This window comes from Palaemon carinicauda, chromosome 17 (assembly GCF_036898095.1).
Source record: "Palaemon carinicauda isolate YSFRI2023 chromosome 17, ASM3689809v2, whole genome shotgun sequence".
Taxonomy (NCBI): domain Eukaryota; kingdom Metazoa; phylum Arthropoda; class Malacostraca; order Decapoda; family Palaemonidae; genus Palaemon; species Palaemon carinicauda.
In genome coordinates, this window is record NC_090741.1 from 40,968,909 (window position 1) to 40,988,908 (window position 20,000).

At 46.5% G+C, this 20,000-nt stretch overlaps 1 protein-coding gene and 1 pseudogene across 1 annotated transcript in view; both read left to right on the forward strand.

Annotated features, from left to right (window-relative positions):
- Positions 1–15,590, forward strand: part of LOC137656319 (uncharacterized) — an 88,707-nt gene extending 73,117 nt beyond the window's left edge. Inside the window, exons 10-11 of the mRNA XM_068390491.1 lie at positions 72–548; positions 14,406–15,590. Coding sequence (XP_068246592.1) covers positions 72–548; positions 14,406–15,008 — 1,080 coding nt within the window. The 3' untranslated portion in view covers positions 15,009–15,590. The remainder of the gene's footprint in view (positions 1–71; positions 549–14,405) is intronic.
- Positions 10,941–11,059, forward strand: LOC137656911 (5S ribosomal RNA; annotated as a pseudogene).
- Positions 15,591–20,000: the final 4,410 nt, after the last annotated feature.

Sequence of the window (20,000 nt, forward strand, 5' to 3'; positions counted from 1 at the left end):
TGTCAAAATTTTCAAGGCCGTGATTTACTATGTAAATTTGTTTTGATTTTTTCATTCCCCCCCTTTTCCAGGTTATATTCTGTAGTAAGTCCTGCCGTACAAGAGGTCTTTCGGAAGACCATTGGCTGGAGTGCAAGATCCTGACGACGGTAGTTTCTCGTGGGCTGGAGTTTAAGGCATTGTCCTATAAATTGTTGAAAACATATAGCTTCAGTCAAATAAAATCAATGTCCAATAAACTCAAAAGTGAAAAACCCTTCCGTCCTGGACATTTTGGGTTCGACAAGAAAGGAATATACAGGTCGTCTTCGTATCAGCCTGTTTATCATCTGCATCATGACTTGGCCCATTATTCTGTTGAAGAACTGATAGTGGAATGTGATAGGGCATTGCAGTTGGCAAGATTATTGGAGCTTAGTGAAAGGTTCTTTGTTGATGAATCGGGCAAAGCTCTACGAGTGACTAAAGAAGATATTTTGGAAACTTGCAAGATTTTACTCAACAACTTTGCGAGGTGTAGTCAGAATTCTATCGTCCCTTTCAAAGGGGTAAGTGGTAATCAGTTTTGCCTAAAAAGTGCAGTAGAATAGAGGTGGCCGTCATCCAGAGGTATTTGTTGAAGAGGGCAAAATCTCAGAACAGGAACAGACCCAAACACTGAACGGGGAAAAAATATGCTGCTTTTGCAAGTACATTTATGTTAAATTTATGCAAATAATACAGTTCTTAGCAGTAATTAAGTCGCACACAAAAGCCCGTCTACCAACAGGGAATATTTTGTAAATCGAGCTCATTTTACATTTAAATACGTATCTCATTTGCCAAATTCATCTTAGTTTTATTTTTATTTTACCCTAATGATTTTTCTTTATTTCCCCTAATTTCTTCAATTCAAGACTTTACCATTGAAACTCAAAGAGTGGTGTAATAAAAAGGGCTCTGTGAATCGCATGGTGTTCAGTACATCTAAGATGTCAATGTTGAAATTTCCCAATTTACTATTCAGTTTAGAGTATTCCTAATTTTTTAAAAATAACATCTAGGTAACCCATTGAGGGGAAGGCGAGTAAGTTACCTTATTGTATATTGTTAGAGGTGTTAAAGCTTGTTTTAGATCATGACGGGTAAGAGTAACCCTGGAACCATTGAATGACAGGAATGAAACTTTTATTGAATTGTTGGTAGTGAGATCTGAGTGTTATTAATCTAATGTAATCTAAAAAAAAATTTCTTTTAAGCAAAATGAGAATGGTTCCACTCAGTCACCAAAAAGTTCGTCTCTTGCCCCCAGCGCATGGCTGTATAACCCAAATTCATGAATCCAATCCAATGGTAAATTGATGACAGTCACCAAAAAGTTCGTCTCTTGCCCCCAGCGCCTGGCTGTATAACCCAAATTCATGAATCCAATCCAATGGTAAATTGATGACAGTCACCAAAAAGTTCGTCTCTTGCCCCCAGCGCCTGGCTGTATAACCCAAATTCATGAATCCAATCCAATGGTAAATTGATGACAGTCACCAAAAAGTTCGTCTCTTGCCCCCAGCGCCTGGCTGTATAACCCAAATTCATGAATCCAATCCAATGGTAAATTGATGACTAATTGGCTAATGTAAAGTCAAGCACTAAAGGAGAAGAAACCATTTGAAAGATATGGAATGTTTAATGAAGGGATGGCCAGCTATACTCTCCTTTTTATTTTCGTTATTGTGAAAGATTATAAGGATGAATTACCTTGTCATTAATCCCAGAAGCACATTTCAGGGATTGAACTAAGGAGTTCCCTTTGCCTGAGAAAGTGGTTTTGCATTGATAGAATTTTCATTGTTCTTTATTTTGGCGGCCACCTTTTGATCAGTTTTCGTTTCCAAAGGAGATTACTTAATGTTATTAAGGGAGGGGGGATGATTCAAACATTTTACCATTTTCATATTATAGTGCCTTTCCTGTGCTCTCCAGACCTTAAATTTTCCAACTGTCCCCCGGTGTATCTTCAGCCTACCATCATATCTGTAGTTCCCCCCCCCCCCCTTTTTTTTTTTTTAGATGTCCTTATCACTTCAGTTTTTTTTTTTGCCTCTCTCTCTCTCTCTCTCTCTCTCTCTCTCTCTCTCTCTCTCTCTCTCTCTCTCTCTCTCTCTCTCTCTCTCTCTCTCTCTCTCTCTCTCTCTCTCTCTCTCTCTCTCTCTCTCTCTCTCTCTCTCTCTCTAATGGTTACTCCTAATGTTAATTTTATACGACAACACAATAAAAAGAAAAACATGGTCCAGTTGTTACTATAATAGATTGTTTACTCAGCATCTCCAGTGCATCTAATGCTGTGATGCAAGCTCCACTTCTCTCCCTATTGTCATTGTATTGAGAGGTCTTCCTTCTGTGCTCTACGATCATGACTTCTCTTATCCACACTGCATTACCCTTATAATGCTTTGTGCTTTTGTATCATTGCTATATGTACTTAAAATGTCTAGTGTCACCCGGACTTGCCCCTGCCGTGATTGTTGCCCTTGTTTCCTTTTAGGAGTTGGTTGAGTTTGATCCGCATCCTTCCTACCCCTCATGCCATGCAAACAGTGTTCTGTGGAATCTCTGGGTGAGTATTGTAGGGAGTGGCCGTCCTCCCTGTGGGAGACATCGTTCCTGTAGCAAGAAATGAGCCAAGAGGAATAATTTTAATTCCTCATTTTTTGATGACAGTAAGAAGGGTAGGCTCTTTTCTTTAGCAACCAATATCCCCAACCATGCTCCATTGTTTCTTGACCCTTCTAAAGCTCCAGTTACAGAGGATGACAGCCATAAATTAATTATTGATACTAATTATATGTATATGTTGTCACCTAAACATGTACCGAATGATCACAAGTAATTGCTAGTGACGTAGACCTGGGCTACGACTACTGTTGTTCCAGAGCCCGATCCAATCCAAGTGCCCTTTGTTCACAATTATTGTATTCTGGTATACGTGATCTCCTTCACCTCCCACTAGTGTGGTACTGAGTGGTGACCCCTTTATAGCAGAATGTATGTGGAATTAGTTTTTCGCCTTTAGAGGTGTCTCCTGTAAAAGCGTTGAAAGGTTCCCCCTCGTTCCCGTATATACATGGCACACCCTAGGGTCAAGACTGTCATCTCCCCCCATACATAGGTAGCCCTGTTGAAGGATCTGTTTCCCTCCCCCTCTCGTACCTATGAGCCATGCTTGTCACGTACCCCCAGGGGTCGTCGGCACTGCTCTTCTCTTACAAGTTCTCAGGATTTGTCCCAAAACTCCCCCATCATCCTAGTTTGACCTTGTTCAGACCGCTTTGGTTTGGCAGTATCCACAACTTAGTCTGAACCGAGTTGTTCAAATACTGTTGGTTCTCCTCCCAAGCAAACTGCACAAAAGTCGACTGTGACAATTACACATTATTCAATTCCACTCGGTTGTTACATGTCCCATCCTTGCTGCATCCTCGGGCTGTTCCTATTTGTGCTTACTTCGCTGAACATGCTGCCATTTCAGTGCAGGATGGTATTCCTCTGTGTACCATGTCATACAATAATGCACACACTGATCGTGTTGTCGCTACTCTAGTTAGTAAATGAGTGGAACCTCCTTGTGGTGGTGCTCCTTCAGTAGCTTCAACTCATAAACTTCAAGTACCTCGTTTAACCCAACAACCATTTTTTCATATGAATGACAAGTCTGCTGTGCCAACTACATATAAGAAAGTTCCACGAGGCATTTGGAGGCTATCCAGCATCTCCTCCGAAGGAAAGGCTTTTCAAAATCAATTGCGAAACAACTTTGAGTTGTCAAGCTAAGAGGGCAGCCTTCTGTGGTTGTTCTCATAAGGGGAATTATGGTTCCACTCAGATCTGATAGGGTGAATTATGGCTCCACTCAAAACCCCTACAGTATTTCTCTGATTTCACTGTGGTGAAGGGTTACCGCTTGGCCTTGAGCCATTTTTTCAAACTATAGGACTTGATCTTTCCTCTTCATGGGAACTTTCTATTTTTGTTAGAAGTTTTAAACAGACTTGTCCTCCTGGGGAACTCAAGCCTCTACTGTATCTAGGAATGTGACGAAGGTTCTTAGATCCCTGAAGAAGGCCCCTTTGAATCATATGCGTAAAGCTGTGAACAGTTACGGGGTGACAAAAAAAAGGTCGTCACCAAAAAACCACTGAAGGACCCTAACGACTTCTCTCTGTCGACCAAGTGCTGTCCAGAACTTGCCAAGCACCTGGACATATCGCTCGGTGTTGATTGTCACAGCCCGCTCGTTGTCGTCCTCGAACCAGAAAGGTCCAATGATGCCATGTTTGGAGATGGCGACCCAGACAGTACACTTCACCGAGTGTAATGGCCTTTGCAGGCAGTGCTCAAGGGGTGTGCTACCCCAAAAGATATTGTTCTTCGAGTTCATGTGTCCTGACAACAGAAAATGTACCTCGTCCGAATACCAGATGTTGTCAAGGAAGTCTGGCACAGCATCAATCTTGTCGCAAAATCACTGGCACATGATCACTCGCTTCCTCATGTCGTCAGGTGTAAGCTTGTGTTTAATCTGTATCCTGTAAGGATACAGGTGGAGATCTGCGTTCAAAATTCTCCGCTTAACTCCCGATTGATTCCAAGCTCCTCTTGACTTCGCCGTCGTAAAGACTTGCTTAGGCTGCGGACAGCAGAGTCTCTGACTGCAGCAGTGTTGTGTGGTGTCCTTGATGATTTTGGTCGTCCAGAGTGTGATTGTCTGTTAGTGTCTTTACAATTGAGGGTATGCACAGTCCCAGGGGTTCTGAACTTGTTGACCCATCTGTAGATCATTGAGTGGACAAGAAATTCTTGACATTGAACCGTTCTTTGAATTGCAATTGAGCTGCGTGGATAGACTTCAACGGAAAATAGGCCTCGACTATAAATGTCTTTTCCTCGGTAGTCCATGGCATCTCGAAGGTCGAATTTGGTACTCTTAGAACATTAATTTTTCTTGATAAATCTGAAAAATAAAAGGAATTGAATATTTATTTCCAAAGTTATTCAAGTTTAGGTGATGCCTTTTTTTTTTTTTGTGTGTGTGTCACCCTGTAACTTACCCAAAGATACAAAATCCGGCTATTCTTGATCATAGATTTGATTTGGTAACATTTCAAAGAGGTAACTGGTGATCCAGATAATCTGTTACTCTGTCCTGTAAGAGCAGTCGGAAAGTACCTGAAGAGAACAAGCTCTCTTAGACCACCTAAAATTCTAAACTTAATTGTAGCACAGGCTGCTCCAAACAATATCTAAGAATGCAATTTCGTTTCCGTTGTGTGAAACCATTACAAGTGTATAAATCCTCGGGACGGTAGCCCTGGTTCTCAGTTCAGGTGTCTGGAGAAAGTAGAAGAATACCTTCACAGGTCACTACCTGAATGATTGTACTAACAGGTCTTGGACACTTTTTCTTAGGGCCTGTTGTACACCTAGCCCTTTATCACAGCTTCAGTTATTCCCTGCATTATAAGGGTATGAAATGTGAATCAAGTCTGAACGTTTTAGTACGGTGGATCGTGGAGTACTCGCTTGGATCACATGGTAAGAATAACTTGGTTATAAGTATGAATGGTTATATCTCCTATTTTGATGCTTAATTTTGGTATAGCTTCGTCTGTGTTAGTCTAAACCCAGCCTGTGGAAACTGTCCTCACCTACTTAGCAGCTTTGACTTTTTCATAAACCCTTTGTTTTTACTATTGTAATTGTCCTTAGAATGAGTGAATCCCTCTAAATGGAAATTTCCTCCCACTTAAGGAAGACTCGCATTTAAATGACAGGGTTACTTTTCCCTGTTGGAGCCCTTGGGCTTATAGTATCTTGCTTTACCAACTAGCGTTGTAGCTTAGCTAGTAATAATGGTAATGATAATAATAACACTTGGACCCCATTTTGTCTTTGATGTCTGGTCACAGAAAATTTACATTTGGAGTAACCATTTAAGTGGTTCAGGTTTTTATAGCTAGAAAAAACACATTTGTTCCGTAACCGAAATACAAACCACGCTATTAACATTGGGTTTACCTTTTAGCGTAGCTGAAATGGCGAGCCATTAGAATTTTAACGAGGGTGTATTACCCCCGCGCTAGTTAGCTGGGGGGTAGGGGAGTGGGAGCTAGCTACCCCTCCCCCCCTCACACACCGGTGAATTGCTTCACTTTCACTTTTGGCTCGGACATGGACAGATGTCTCTGTCTTTGTCCTCGCTTGGCAGCCATTGTTTGTTTTGTCTTTACTTAATCACTTACTTTTCTTTTACTCAATATATATGTAAACATTTTCTCATGTTTATGTATATATTTGAGTATAGAAATCCGTAAGTTTCCTTTTCAGAGTTTGTGCTTGTGTGTGTAGTGTACGATATCTCCGTGGAGCCCTCGGCAGTTAAGCCACCATGGTGTAATTTCATGGGTCGCGATTGAGTTTGACTAAGGTCTTTCTCTCTCTCTCTCTTGAGGTCGTTCACCCTTTTACTACATTACTTTTACTACGCCTTTGTAGCTTCCTTCCCGGGTGGGGGGGTTGCTACGCCGTACGTTTTGTCTCAATTAGTTTATGAATCTAATTGTATTTGTTGATTTTTCTGCTTTGTTGAACGATTCCTTTCGGGGTTTTCGTTCTTTCTTTAGTGTTCATTCATTTTTAAATTATATAATTTCATAGTTACATAATTATAATTGTTATAATTCTGTGTTGGTTACAGCTCTCCTTCCGTGAGTGTAAGTGGTTGTGGGGGCACGTGCCTGTTGTGTAATTCTTGTGTTCCTTTCCCACGGGATTCCTCTTCGGAGCCTTCCCGGGGGAATGAATGTTAACTAATGTTTTTTGTTTTATTTTTTTACTGTTGCCGATCTAGTTCGTTTCTGTAATGTGACAACGGAGTGAGCTGTCTTGTTGAGGCCTGGGGATTCGGCTGTTGCTGCCTCCCCTATAGATCTTCGTCAGGGGCGTGTCTCCTTCTGGAAGTACTCCCGTGATGATTGACAGCTCTCCAGTTCATTTTAGAACACTCAGGAGGCTCGCCTCCTTGGGTGGGTAACTTTCCTTCCGAGGGAAGTTTTTCCCCTTTTGGGGGGTTCTTCTCTTGCCTTTTTTTCGTGCGACTATGCTCTTGGTGCTGAGCGGTCGCACCTGCAGTTACGCTCAAGGGGCTGGGCAACTGCAGGAGCCCCTCTTCGGAGGATTGCTCCTTTTAGGTCACTGGCTGACCCGTCTTCTACGAAGTGTTTCTCTTTCGTTCGCGAGAGAGTACACTCATAGAGACTCCTCTTCGCAGGACTTCTGCTGTTGTTGCTGTTGGCCGCCTTCGCCGTAAGGCTCACCGTCCGGTACGTCGTAAGGGCCTCCCATCTCCCTATAAGGGTGCTAAGAGGTGCCTTTTTGAATCTGTATGCAGCCTACAACTCCTTCTTCTTGATCTTCTGCCCCTGGTGCAGATGGACAGCAGTCTGACCTCGTCTTCCGACGGGCAACGGTCTTCCCGACGGACAACGGTCTTCCGACGGACATCAGTCTCCTGATGGACAGACAACGGTCTTCCGACGGACTTCAGTCTCCTGACAGACAACGATACCTTCGGGGCAAAGGGTTGCCTCCCACGGAGGTTCTTCCCTTGCGTGTCAGGGTTCCCCTGTGCGCCCTTCTGCTGTGTTCTCTCCTGCTCAGTGTTAGCGCACAGGTGCTCTCCTGCTCTCCTGGTAAGTGTTAGCGCACAGGCGCTCTCCTGCTCTCCTGCTAAGTGTTAGCGCACAGGCGCTCTCCTGCTCAGTGTTAGCGCACAGGCGCTCTCCTGCTCAGTGTTAGCGCACAGGCGCTCTCCTGCTCATCAGCGCTTTCCTGATCGCTAGCGCTCCCCTGTTCGACAGCGCTCTCCTGATGATCATCTCTGCTGTTCCTGTTGGTTCCTGTTACGCGGCCTGTGTGCCCACGTTCGCCCTCGCGATCTAGAAATTCGGTTCAGATCTTGGACAAGGACTCTTCTACGCACAGGCCTCCACGCGTTGCCTTCTGCTCGCCAGCGATCACCAAATCGCCAGTGACCACACACGCGTCAACGTTCGCCTGCTCGTCAGCGATCTCCTACTCGTCAACGATCGCCATCGATCTGCCACGCGTGTCAGTTCCCCTGGACACCATCAGTATAGAGATCATCTAGCGCTCGCCTGCTGTGGACCACGATCTCCGGTAGCTGAGTCTTGCCGTAGATCGTCCTCCTGCTCGCCAGAGCTCACCTTTACTTCTGTCCTTCGGTGCGCCAGCTTTCTTCAATCGCCAGCGCACATCTGCGAGCCCTTTTCTGCCACGCACCAATGGGCGTCAACGGTTTTTTCTGACCGTCTAGGTTCGCCTGATTAACAGCTTGCTTCAGCACTCACCTTCCTGATGCACCTGCGCGCTAACCATCACTAGTCTCTCGCGTTAGCGATCGCCTACGCGCCCGCGCGATTCTTCACCTGCGCGCTAGCGTTTTGTTAACGCACCACCGCTCGCCTACGCGCCGTGGCTTGCCAACGCTCCTTCATCGCCTACGGGCTATCGCTCGCCAGAACGCGCCATCGCCCGCCTACGCGTCATTGGTCTCCCGACCACCTGCGCTCACCCGCCCGCCCACGTGCATGCGCGACCGCCCGCCCACGTGCCCGCGCGCCTACGCTCATGCGCGACCGCGCACATGCTCTCCAATGTTTGCCCACACGCGAACCGACGGTGTTCCGTGGCGCGGACCGACGGTGTTCCGTGGCGCGGACCGACGGTGTTCCGTGGCGCCGACCGACGGTGTTCCGTGGCGCCGACCGACGGTGTTCCGTGGCGCCGACCGACGGTGTTCCGTGGCGCCGACCGACGGTGTTCCGTGGCGCGGACCGACGGTGTTCCGTGGCGCCGACCGACGGTGTTCCGTGGCGCCGACCGACGGTGTTCCGTGGCGCCGACCGACGGTGTTCCGTGGCGCCGACCGACGGTGTTCCGTGGCGCGGACCGACGGTGTTCCGTGGCGCGGACCGACGGTGTTCCGTGGCGCGGACCGACGGTGTTCCGGGGCGCGGACCGACGGTGTTCCGGGGCGCGGACCGACGGTGTTCCGGGGCGCGGACCGACGGTGTTCCGGGGCGCGGACGTCGGCTTGATTCCTGCAGTATCCATTGCTCGCCTACGGGTCATCGCTCGCCCACCACCAGCTCTCGCCCTCCTTCTGCGCTCCTTCGCGCACTTTAGTTTGCGTTCCTGCGTGCCCGCGCATGGGCGCTTCCACGTTCGGCCACGCGCAAACCATTGATTTGCCATCGCGCGAGCGCCAGGGCGATTGCGACCGCGATTTCCGTTGGGGTTTCGCAGCATGGCCAGGCTGGCGAGTCTTCTGGAGCGTATTTCCAGAACCCGGCCTCACCTCGTAAACGTAGAGCATGGCACATGCAAGAGCAGGAAGAATCTTCAGGGAGGTCTGAGCAACATTCTTCTTTCCAGAAGCTGGGTTAGCCCTTCCCTGTCATTTCCTGGAAGGGTTTTGCCAAGCTTAGCCCTTCCCTGTCATTTCCTGGAAGGGTTTTGCCAGGGAACTTTCCATTCGAGATTTCTCCATCGGCCAAGGGTGACTGGTTTACCCCTTCCTCTTCTCCATCTCGTGAAAGGGGCTTACCAGGTCCTTTCCCTCGTCGGTTGCGACCCGAAGTTTTGTTCAAGGAAGCTACAGGAAGATCATGGGTACTTTCCTCCTCTTGGGCTCAAGCACCTTGGTGTTTCGTCGCCAAGTTTCGAACTTGCAGGCAAGCTCGATGTTGGACCATCTGGACGCAATGACCTAGGGCTTCCTCTCAGGTGTCTCATCCGTGGATGTCGACAACCTCAGACACCCTTCCATCCTTGGGAAGAGCTTGTTTGTGCCCAAGGACAGAGACATAGACAGCGGTTTTACGGAGGAAGTCGACTTCCGTTTTCACTCTCCAAGGCGCTTTCTTCCAGACCCTGCAGGCCTCCAGCGCCTCTTTCTTTCAGCCTTGTCGGCCTAAGTTATCGGACCGGGTACGGCAACTAAGACAAGGTGTCCAATAGCAGTCCCCTCCTGTTAGGAACAGGTAGCACGGGAGGCTCTCCCGGGGGGGTGGGGGGGTCATAATCCTAGAGGGAGCGGCAGAGTTCACAAACTCTAGGATTGAACCCCCCCCCCTTGCAGGTCTCACGCTGGGAGGATGCCAAAGGTTACTCATCCGGATAACAGCTTCCCGAGGCCGATTCCTGCACGATCTCCGTGATCAGCCAAGGATATCGCGCCTGCCGTCTCTGTCAGTGAATTCAGTGTCACTGAACCTCTATGCCATGGGGTCGGCAAGAGTTTTGCCCGGTTGGGCAGAAGGATCCATGCCTTAGGAGAAGGTCCTCCATAGGATCGTCGATGGCTTCACCCCCCGGCTTCTTCAGTCGATCCTTTCTCGTAGGAAAGCATCTGAGATGGGAATTCCGTAGTCGACCTCTCAGCTCTGATCAAGTTTGTCGAACAAACTTCGTCCAGCGTGGAACAGCGAATCGATCAGACTGATAACGAGGCGACAGGACTCCTTAGGCCCTGGATCGGAAGGACGGGTACTTTCAGTTTCCATTCCATCCATCTTCCAGGAAGCTCTTGGAATTCAGCCTAGACTACAGGTGTTCCTGCTTAAGATGCAGTGTGGCGATCCCGCCGTGGCATCGCAGGTTTTTCCCCAGAGAACTCTCCCTGCTTTCCTCATGGCCGCTCAGGAGCAGGCTTGCGCCTCCTTCGCCTTTTTGAGGTCTGGTCAACTCCGATAGGCTCGGGTTCGACCTTCTTCAACGCCGGGACAAGCTCCCGGATCCTTACCATGAGTGAGGGTTCATGGTAATTTGCTAGAAGCCTTCTCTACTTCTGCCTCAACATCTGGAGTATCCAGCCATGAATTTGAGTCAACGGCTTTACCACGTTGGAAACCCCGCTTCTCGACCGTCCAGCGAGGTAAAGCAACGTTGGGTCTGGTCGGTACTTGGATGGGTGACCACCTGGGGACGCCAGATGCTGTTGCCTCCTCCTCCGAGCCTTCCCTTCAGTTGACTGTGGCAAGGCTGAGGAGAGTCGCAGTACCTGTTCTCGGTCAAGCAGAGCTTTCAGCCCTACCTTGGACCGTGTCCTAGGTCTCGTCCTCATTGACCCGTCTAAGTCCCGAACGGTCGCCTCAGGATAAGTTCCCTGTGGGGTGGCCCAAGTTCCGGTGGTTTCAGAGCAACGATTAACCGGACTTTCTGGCCCCTATGGAACCAGCGGAACGATTAGACCTGCAATGGGTGTTGACCTATGGAACCTCTTGATGGGAGTGGATATTCTCGTCCTTTCCCCACATATTTGATGCTGTTCTCGGACTCTTCAAAGAAAAGAGGGGGGTTGGGGGGGCATGTTCTGGTTCAGGCCTATGGTCAGGACCTGAAGGATACCTCTCCATCATTCAGGCAGGCTTAGGGGCCTAGTCTGGCCCCTCTACAGATCCTACAGCTCCTGCTGAGTCGCTCCGTGCGTGACGACTTCATGGTACTGGCGTGTTCCAACCAGCAAGGGATGCATTTTCATACCTTCGCATCTTGATTTGAGATCCTCTCAATACCACTATCGGCTCGCTCATTCCGGGCAGAGGAATGTTCTCTCCGACTATCTGAGCAGAGCCTCGTAGATGGAGTGTACCTGGGGGTCTTTGGACTTTAGTAACCAGAAAGTCCTAGCCTGGGGGACCTGATCGCGACAGCTTGGAACCTCAAGCTTCCGCTGTTCTCCCCCCCAGTCTCAGACCCCAAGACTCTTTGGCAAGATGCATTCCGGTGATGGAGGGACAACATCGACGGTTGCGTCTTCCCTCCTTTGTTGTCTGTTGAGAATGGGTCTCAACAAGACCAGGTTGTCTGTCAACCTTTCAATGGCCCTGAGATCTCCACTGGGACTATATGCAGAACGGTTTCCGGACCCTCTGCTTCCCCTGACGGAACTCCCGGGAGAGCTTCTCCCACGGCACAGGCTACTCTAACAACCACACTGCAATATCTTTCACGAGCCAGGGCATCGCTTCGGCTTCACGCCTGGAGAGACTACGCTTCCTCCTCAAGAAGAGACAACCCGCTACAGTCGCGGGGCGGAGTTCGCGTCATTTGCGATAGTCATCCGCAGGGGTCTACCAGGCGAAGTGGAGAGTCTTCTGTGGTTGGTGTCGTGGGCCGGTGGGAGAGATATCTCTTCCCTTGAGGCCTTTTCTCCAGCAATAACGAACTTATTGCTTTTCGGCGGGAGGAAACTCCTTTCCGCTTTCGGCAGTGAAGCCTGTCGCTCGGCCTTTCCATGACCTTCAGGCTGAAAGGAATAAACTTTTTCCTTCCCGCTGGACCTTTCCTCGCTCATGCGAAGCTGCAAACGTCCCTGCCCCAGTCGGAGTGAGACCTCCAACATGGAGCATGGTTCGGACTTTTTAGTCCCTAAAGAGATCTTCTCAAGACCCTTTTCGTCAGGCCTCTGATCGTATTCCGTCTTGGGGCTCCTGCTCACTCTGGCCGCGGCCAGTGTGTAAGCAATCTTCTTGGTCTCGTACGACTCCCCTTTCTAAGGAATGAGGGAAGGCAACATTCAGGTTCGCTCCTGAGTTGTTGGCTAGACTCAGAATCTTGGGGTCCCGGCCCTTCGGTCCAATTCCTTCAAGATTTCGAGTCGCCATTCTGTATCAGATGCCCCAAAAACCTTCTCCTTGCCAGTAAATGAATCGAGGGGTTGTCTTTGGGAACAGCTGCAGTTTGTCCTCACGTGCAGCCGTGTTGGGAGGACAAGAAGGACACGGGGGAGAGTCACCAGTATACCTCTTCAGCTCGGATTCAAGGACATTCATCTCGACTTGATTCCAGACCCTCCCCTGTCATGTCGCCCTACAGCACGATGTCGGATACATCGCAACGTCCCACACCTTCGAGTAATACTACTCTGTGACGCAGGTGCTACAAGCTAGAGTCTGGAAGCGTCTAATGACCTTCGCAGCCCGCTTCCTGCAGGACGTTACCCACAGGAGTATCGATACGTTTCTATCGCTCTGTGGTGGCTACACAACAGCTGGTCTAACCTCAGGCTCCTTTTTGGACAGGTAGCAGAAGGTTGAGGGCATTGTTATCAGGTTTTAGTCTGCATGAACGAAAGAAGTATGTCTGGCCCTTACTTCTTTCTTCATCTTCCCCTCTACTGGGAAGCAGCATCCTGGTCTCTGCATAGCTGACCTCAAACTTCTGCAGGTAAACCATGCTTCCTTGTGTTCCGAGTATTGAGTCAATACTGTCGCGTCCCCCATACCCTGACGAGGTGGTATTGGGAACGTCCTAACCCAGAGTTCCTTCTGGAACTCCAGGTCAACTGCCTAGGACGGGTCACACTTCTTCCTTCACACACAAGCTTATGTAGGCCACACGGTTCCTTGCGGAGTAAGGAACTTGTGAGGTGCAGGGACTCCTTTTGAGTTCCCGGGTAAAGCCAAAGCCAGTATGACTGGAGACTTTCCACCCTTCCTAAGGGGTAAGTCACCCAATGTAAATAGCGTGGTTTGTATTTCGGTTACGGAACAAATGACAAATTCGAAGATAATTTGTATTTTTCCTAACCGTACAAACCTTAGCTATTTACATATATTTGCCCGCCAGCCCTGTCCCCCAAGACAAGTCCTACCTCTGAGTGAAAGTGAAGCAATTCACCGGTGTGTGAGGGGGGTAGGGGTAGCTAGCTACCACTCCCCTACCCCCCTGTTAACTAGCGCGGGGGTAATACACCCTCGTTAAAATTCTAATGGCTCGCCATTTCAGCTACGTAAAAGGTAAACCCAATGTAAATAGCTAAGGTTTGTATGGTTAGGAAAAATACAAAATATCTTCGAATTTGTCATTTTTGAGCAATTTAGTGTTTGTCAGTAACTGTTCTGTATAGGTTGATTTTAAGATTATTTTTTTCTCTGAATCCCAACATTAGATTTCTAGAAAGTAAAGTGGTCTCACACATTGGTTTTGTACAATAAAGTAAATATAGATATAATTTTGCCTCTTTGATACTAGTTTGAAAAGCGCAATCTTAACTAACCACTCTTTAGTGGTTGGATATTGGCACCTGAATCAGTTCAGACTGTTGAATTTAAAGTGAAAGCCTGACCAGATGTATTAAGCTGGTAAAATTTGTGTGCTCTGCCATTTCCTGTTTAGAGTGTCTGGTATTGATATTCTAATTTCATACCTTTAATTATACCCTATACTCATTGCAACCGACATAAGTTATGTCATTGCCTAAGTAGTGATTTTCATATTGCTCTGAATAGCATTTACAAGTCTTTCACCTGCTAAATATATGACTATTTCTCTCTCTCCAATTACAGCCGAAGCCTTTACGCCTGGAGAAGTCAGCAACTAGTCTTTTTCCAGCAGAAAGTCTGCTCAAGCACTCTTGTTCGCCTGTTACATCACATATATATGTTGGTAGGGACAATTGCTGGTATTCTTTGAAACCAATTGTAACGGGCGAGGAATTGACAGTTGGCAATTTCGTCAACTTTAGCCTTCTACCGAAGTTTCAAAGAAAACAACATTTGCTATTGAACTCTGGAATTGACTGCAACTGTCAAGCCTGTGAGGAGAATTGGCCAACTCGTCCACATCAGCCTGATTTTAAGTGGGTGTGTGTTAGTTGCAACAAACCTTTTTCAGGTGAATGTATGTATTGTAATGATTGTTTGGGGAAAGGAATACCAAACAAGACGCCTTTCGAACTGCAAATGATTTCTCAAAAGGTGCATTCAGCCCTTGATGTCTTGATTCAAATGCAAAAGAAGGTAGCATCCAAGGAACCCATATCAAAAGTAGAATTTAGACGGTTATGTGAGGCATCAGAGGTGGCCTTTAAACATTCAGTGATGCCTTGTAAATCACTTCAAGACTTCATGAGTCTGGTAGATGCTTGTGCTGCAGCTTGCTTGCTGTGAAGATGTTGTTTTTTATAATCTTGCTGACTGTTTGAAAATTAAATAATAACACATTAGGGAAGTAGATGAAGTTATGAGTTACAGATTGGGGGGAATATCATTAACTTTATTTTAAAACTTTGTGTAAAAGTTAGGAAGGCCATAATATTACCGGGTTTATTTTGTAGACGCTTATGATGTTGGCAGAAGTGGTCAACATACAAGGTATAATACTTAACAGAAGATGAAATTGTGTTTTTGTTGTATGATTTAAGTATAAGGGTTGTATGCTTTATTCAAAGACATGTGTCATATATAGCTCTCTTTTTTAAGAAATATGCATGAAATTTTTGTTTAAAGGGTGGAGTTTTCAAAGAGCTAAGTAGCAATTGATATTCGTTGCTGCTCTGTTTCTCTACTCTATAGGTGAAGATGGAAAACTTAATAGCCTACCCTATAGTACACTCCTTACAATTGTTCTCTACTGCTTGCTAACCTCAGAACATTTATTGCTAGATGAAGATGGAAAACTTTTAATGAAACTATCTGAAGGGAAGCAACAAAGTGAATATGATAAAGAAAAGTATTAAAGATTGTCACATATTGTGTCTTTGATAATCCTCTATTGAATTGTATTACTTACATTGCCTTTTATTGTTGAGAGCTTGGTAAACAGACAATCAAAATTTTGTGAATGTTCGTTAGACGAGCTTGTGAGACCAATCTCGCTGAAAAATATAATTTCTTGAAATTTTACCGTTTTTTACTGTATGTAAAAGGCCTTGGCAGATGGTTCTCGTGTTGAGTTACTGTCATAGGTTTGTTGTGAGTCCATATTCTTGTACTGACTTATTCGTATCTTGGTAATTTTGAGGTCAGAATCCTCCAGTCCACCTCTACTGGTACTATTCATGCTAGACAAATGATTAATGGTTACAGAATACAAACCGCAAACCATACCATTATCTGTTATAATCTAATCAAACAAGTAAAGCAAGGTTTTTGTAATTGGCATTTTAATTGGTTGTGGTGGCTGATGTGGTAACACCCCTGACTGGTGAATGCCAGACTGGTTTTTGAGTCTTGCTCAAACTTGTTAGTTTGCATGTTTACTGCAACCTCACCGTCCATGTGAGTAAAGGATGGCTGGTTTTGGGGGACCCTATAGGACTATCTGCGAAGTCATCAGCAGCCATTGCCTGGCCCTCCTTGGTTTTAGCTTGGCTGGAGAAAGGGGTAGCCCAGTGATCATATGTATATGGTCAGTCTCTAGGGCATTGTCCTGCTTGATAGGGCAGTGTCACTGTCCCTTGTATCTGCCATTCACAAGTGGCCTTCAAACCCAGCATTAAAGTGGCAAACAGAACCATGGTTTCAGTCATTTGTCTGAAAATAATGACCATTATATCTTCACACCTGAGATATTGATTACCTCCGTATATAGACAATATTGAAATTTTTGTAGTATGTTCCTGACACTGGTCATGTGTGCATGGAGTAAGCAACTGCAGCTTTTATCCTTAGCATAGATGTATAAAATTACCTTTAAAAAAGCAATGATATAAAATAATGTCTAAAAAGTCTCTGTACTTTGCTTGAGAAAAGAAATGTCTGAGAATAATATTTTAGTGTTTTAAGCTTGCAGGAATTTTGTTTCCATTAGATTTGCAGTTCTTTTATTCTAAATTTTTCTTTTTATTCATTCAAGCTTTGTAACTTCTATTTTGGTTCGGATAAGAAAAACAATTTTCGTAGAATTTTTTTTTTTCACGTGAATTTTCTTTATTAGGATTTTAGTGTAGGGATGACGAAATTACCATTGAGCCACCCATCCTCTCAAAAGCATAAAAGATAATTAGAATAGTCTAGAGATATCCTTCAGTCTAATGTTGAATTTTCATATTCTTCACAAAGAAATAACTCTTCTGTCTGAATGGACTTACTGTTCCCCCATTATTGAGGGAGTGGGCGAGAATACCATGGATCATTCTATAGAAAAATTGTATTGAATTACCATACCATGACATATCATTGCTATTAAATCCTGTTTTATGGCACTGAATGGCCTCTTTCACTAGTGTCTGTGATATCGGAATACCATGGATCCATCGTATAGAAAATTTCGTCTTCAAGATTCAAGGTCTACGCTCCTAGTCACCGAAAGGATTCAAGGTCTACGCTCATAGTCACCGAAGAGAAGATTCAAGGTCTACGCTCCAAGTCACCGAAGGGAAGATTCAAGGTCTACGCTCCAAGTCACCGAAGGGAAGATTCGATGTCTACACTCCTAGTCACCCAAGGGAAGATTCGATGTCTATGCTCCTAGTCACGAATAGAAGATTCAAGGGTTAGGCTTCTTGTCACCGAAGGGAAGATTCAAGATCTAGACTCCAAGTCACTGAAGGAAAGATTCAAGGTTTAGGGTCCTAGTCACCGAAAGGAAGATTCGATGTCTACGCTCCTAGTCACCGAAGGGAAGAATCAAGGTCTACGCTCCTAGTCACCGAAGGGAAGATTCAAGGGTTAGGCTCCTAGTCACCGAAGGGAATATTCAAGGTCTATGCTCCTAGTCACCGAAGGGAAGAGTCAAGGTCTATGCTCCTAGTCCCGAATAGAAGATTCAAGGGTTAGGCTTCTTGTCACCGAAAGGAAGATTCAAGGTCAACGCTCCAAGTCACCGAAGGGAAGATTCAAGGTCTATGCTCCTAGTCACCGAAGGGAAGAGTCAAGGTCTATGCTCCTAGTCACGAATAGAAGATTCAAGGGTTAGACTTCTTGTCACCGAAGGGAAGATTCAAGGTTTAGGCTCCAAGTCACTGAAGGAAAGATTCAAGGTTTAGGCTCCTAGTCACCAAAGGGAAGATCCAAGGCTGTGGCTCCTAGTCACCGGAGGGAAGATTCAAGGTTTAGGCTCCTAGTCACCGAAGGGAAGATCCAAGGTTTAGGCTTCTAGTCACCGATGGGAAGATTCAAGGTTTTGGCTCCTAGTCACCAATTAGAAGATCCAAGGCTGTGGCTCCTAGTCACCGAAGGGAAGATCCAAGGGTTAGGCTCCTAGTCACCGAAGGGAATATCCAAGGGTTAGGCTCCTAGTCACCGATGGGAAGATTCAAGGTTTTGGCTCCTAGTCACCAATTAGAAGATCCAAGGCTGTGGCTCCTAGTCACCGAAGGGAAGATCCAAGGGTTAGGCTCCTAGTCACCGAAGGGAAGATTCAAGGGTTAGGCTCCTAGTCACCAATGGGAAGATTTAAGGTTTTGGCTCCTAGTCACCAATTAGAAGATCCAAGGCTGTGGCTCCTAGTCACCGAAGGGAAGATCCAAGGTTTTGGCTCCTAGACACCGAAGGGAAGATCCAAGGTTTAGGCTCCTAGTCACCCAAGGGAAGATTCAAGGTTTAGGCTCCTAGTCACCAAAGGAAAGATTCAAAGGTTAGGCTCCTAGTCACCGATGGGAAGATCCAAGGTTTGGCTCCTAGTCACCAATTAGAAGATCCAAGGCTGTGGCTCCTAGTCACCGAAGGGAAGATCCAAGGTTTTGGCTCCTAGACACCGAAGGGAAGATCCAAGGTTTTGGCTCCTAGTCACCGAAGGGAAGATCCAAGGTTTGGGCTCCTAGTCACCGAAGGGAAGATCCAAGGTTTTGGCTCCTAGTCACCTAAGGGAAGATTTAAGGTTTAGGCTCCTAGTCACCAAAGGGAAGATTCAAGGGTTAGGCTCCTAGTCACCGATGGGAAGATCCAAGGTTTTGGCTCTTAGTCACCAAAAGGAAGATTCAAGGTTTAGGCTCCTAGTCACCAAAGGGAAGATCCAAGGCTGTGGCTCTTAGTCACCGAAGGGAAGATACAAGGTTTAGGCTCCTAGTCACCCAAGGGAAGATTCAAGGTTTAGGCTCCTAGTCACCAAAGGAAAGATTCAAAGGTTAGGCTCCTAGTCACCGATGGGAAGATCCAAGGTTTTGGCTCCTAGTCACCTAAGGGAAGATTTAAGGTTTAGGCTCCTAGTCATGAAAGGGAAGATTCAAAGGTTAGGCTCCTAGTCACCGAAGGGAAGATTCAAAGGTTAGGCTCCTAGTCACCGAAGGGAAGATCCAAGGTTTTGGCTCCTAGTCACCTAAGGGAAGATTTAAGGTTTAGGCTCCTAGTCACCAAAGGGAAGATTCAAGGGTTAGGCTCCTAGTCACCGAAGGGAAGATCCAAGGTTTTGGCTCCTAGTCACCTAAGGGAAGATTTAAGGTTTAGGCTCCTAGTCACCGAAGGGAAGATTCAAAGGTTAGGCTCCTAGTCACCGAAGGGAAGATCCAAGGTTTGGGCTCCTAGTCACCAAAGGGAAGATCCAAGGTTTTGGCTCCTAGTCACCTAAGGGAAGATTTAAGGTTTAGGCTCCTAGTCACCAAAGGAAAGATTCAAAGGTTAGGCTCCTAGTCACCGAAGGGAAGATCCAAGGTTTTGGCTCCTAGTCACCTAAGGGAAGATTTAAGGTCTAGGCTCCTAGTCACCAAAGGGAAGATTCAAGGGTTAGGCTCCTAGTCACCGATGGGAAGATCCAAGGTTTTGGCTCTTAGTCACCAAAGGGAAGATTCAAGGTTTAGGCTCCTAGTCACCAAAGGGAAGATCCAAGGCTGTGGCTCTTAGTCACCGAAGGGAAGATTCAAGGTTCAGGCTCCTAGTCACCAAAGGAAAGATTCAAAGGTTAGGCTCCTAGTCACCGATGGGAAGATCCAAGGTTTTGGCTCCTAGTCACCGAAGGGAAGATCCAAGGTTTTGGCTCCTAGTCACCTAAGGGAAGATTTAAGGTTTAGGCTCCTAGTCACCAAAGGGAAGATTCAAGGGTTAGGCTCCTAGTCACCAAAGGGAAGATTCAAGGGTTAGGCTCCTAGTCACCGATGGGAAGATCCAAGGTTTTGGCTCCTAGTCACCAAAGGGAAGATTCAAGGTTTAGGCTCCTAGTCACCAAAGGAAAGATTCAAGGGTTAGGCTCCTAGTCACTGATGGGAAGATCCAAGGTTTTGGCTC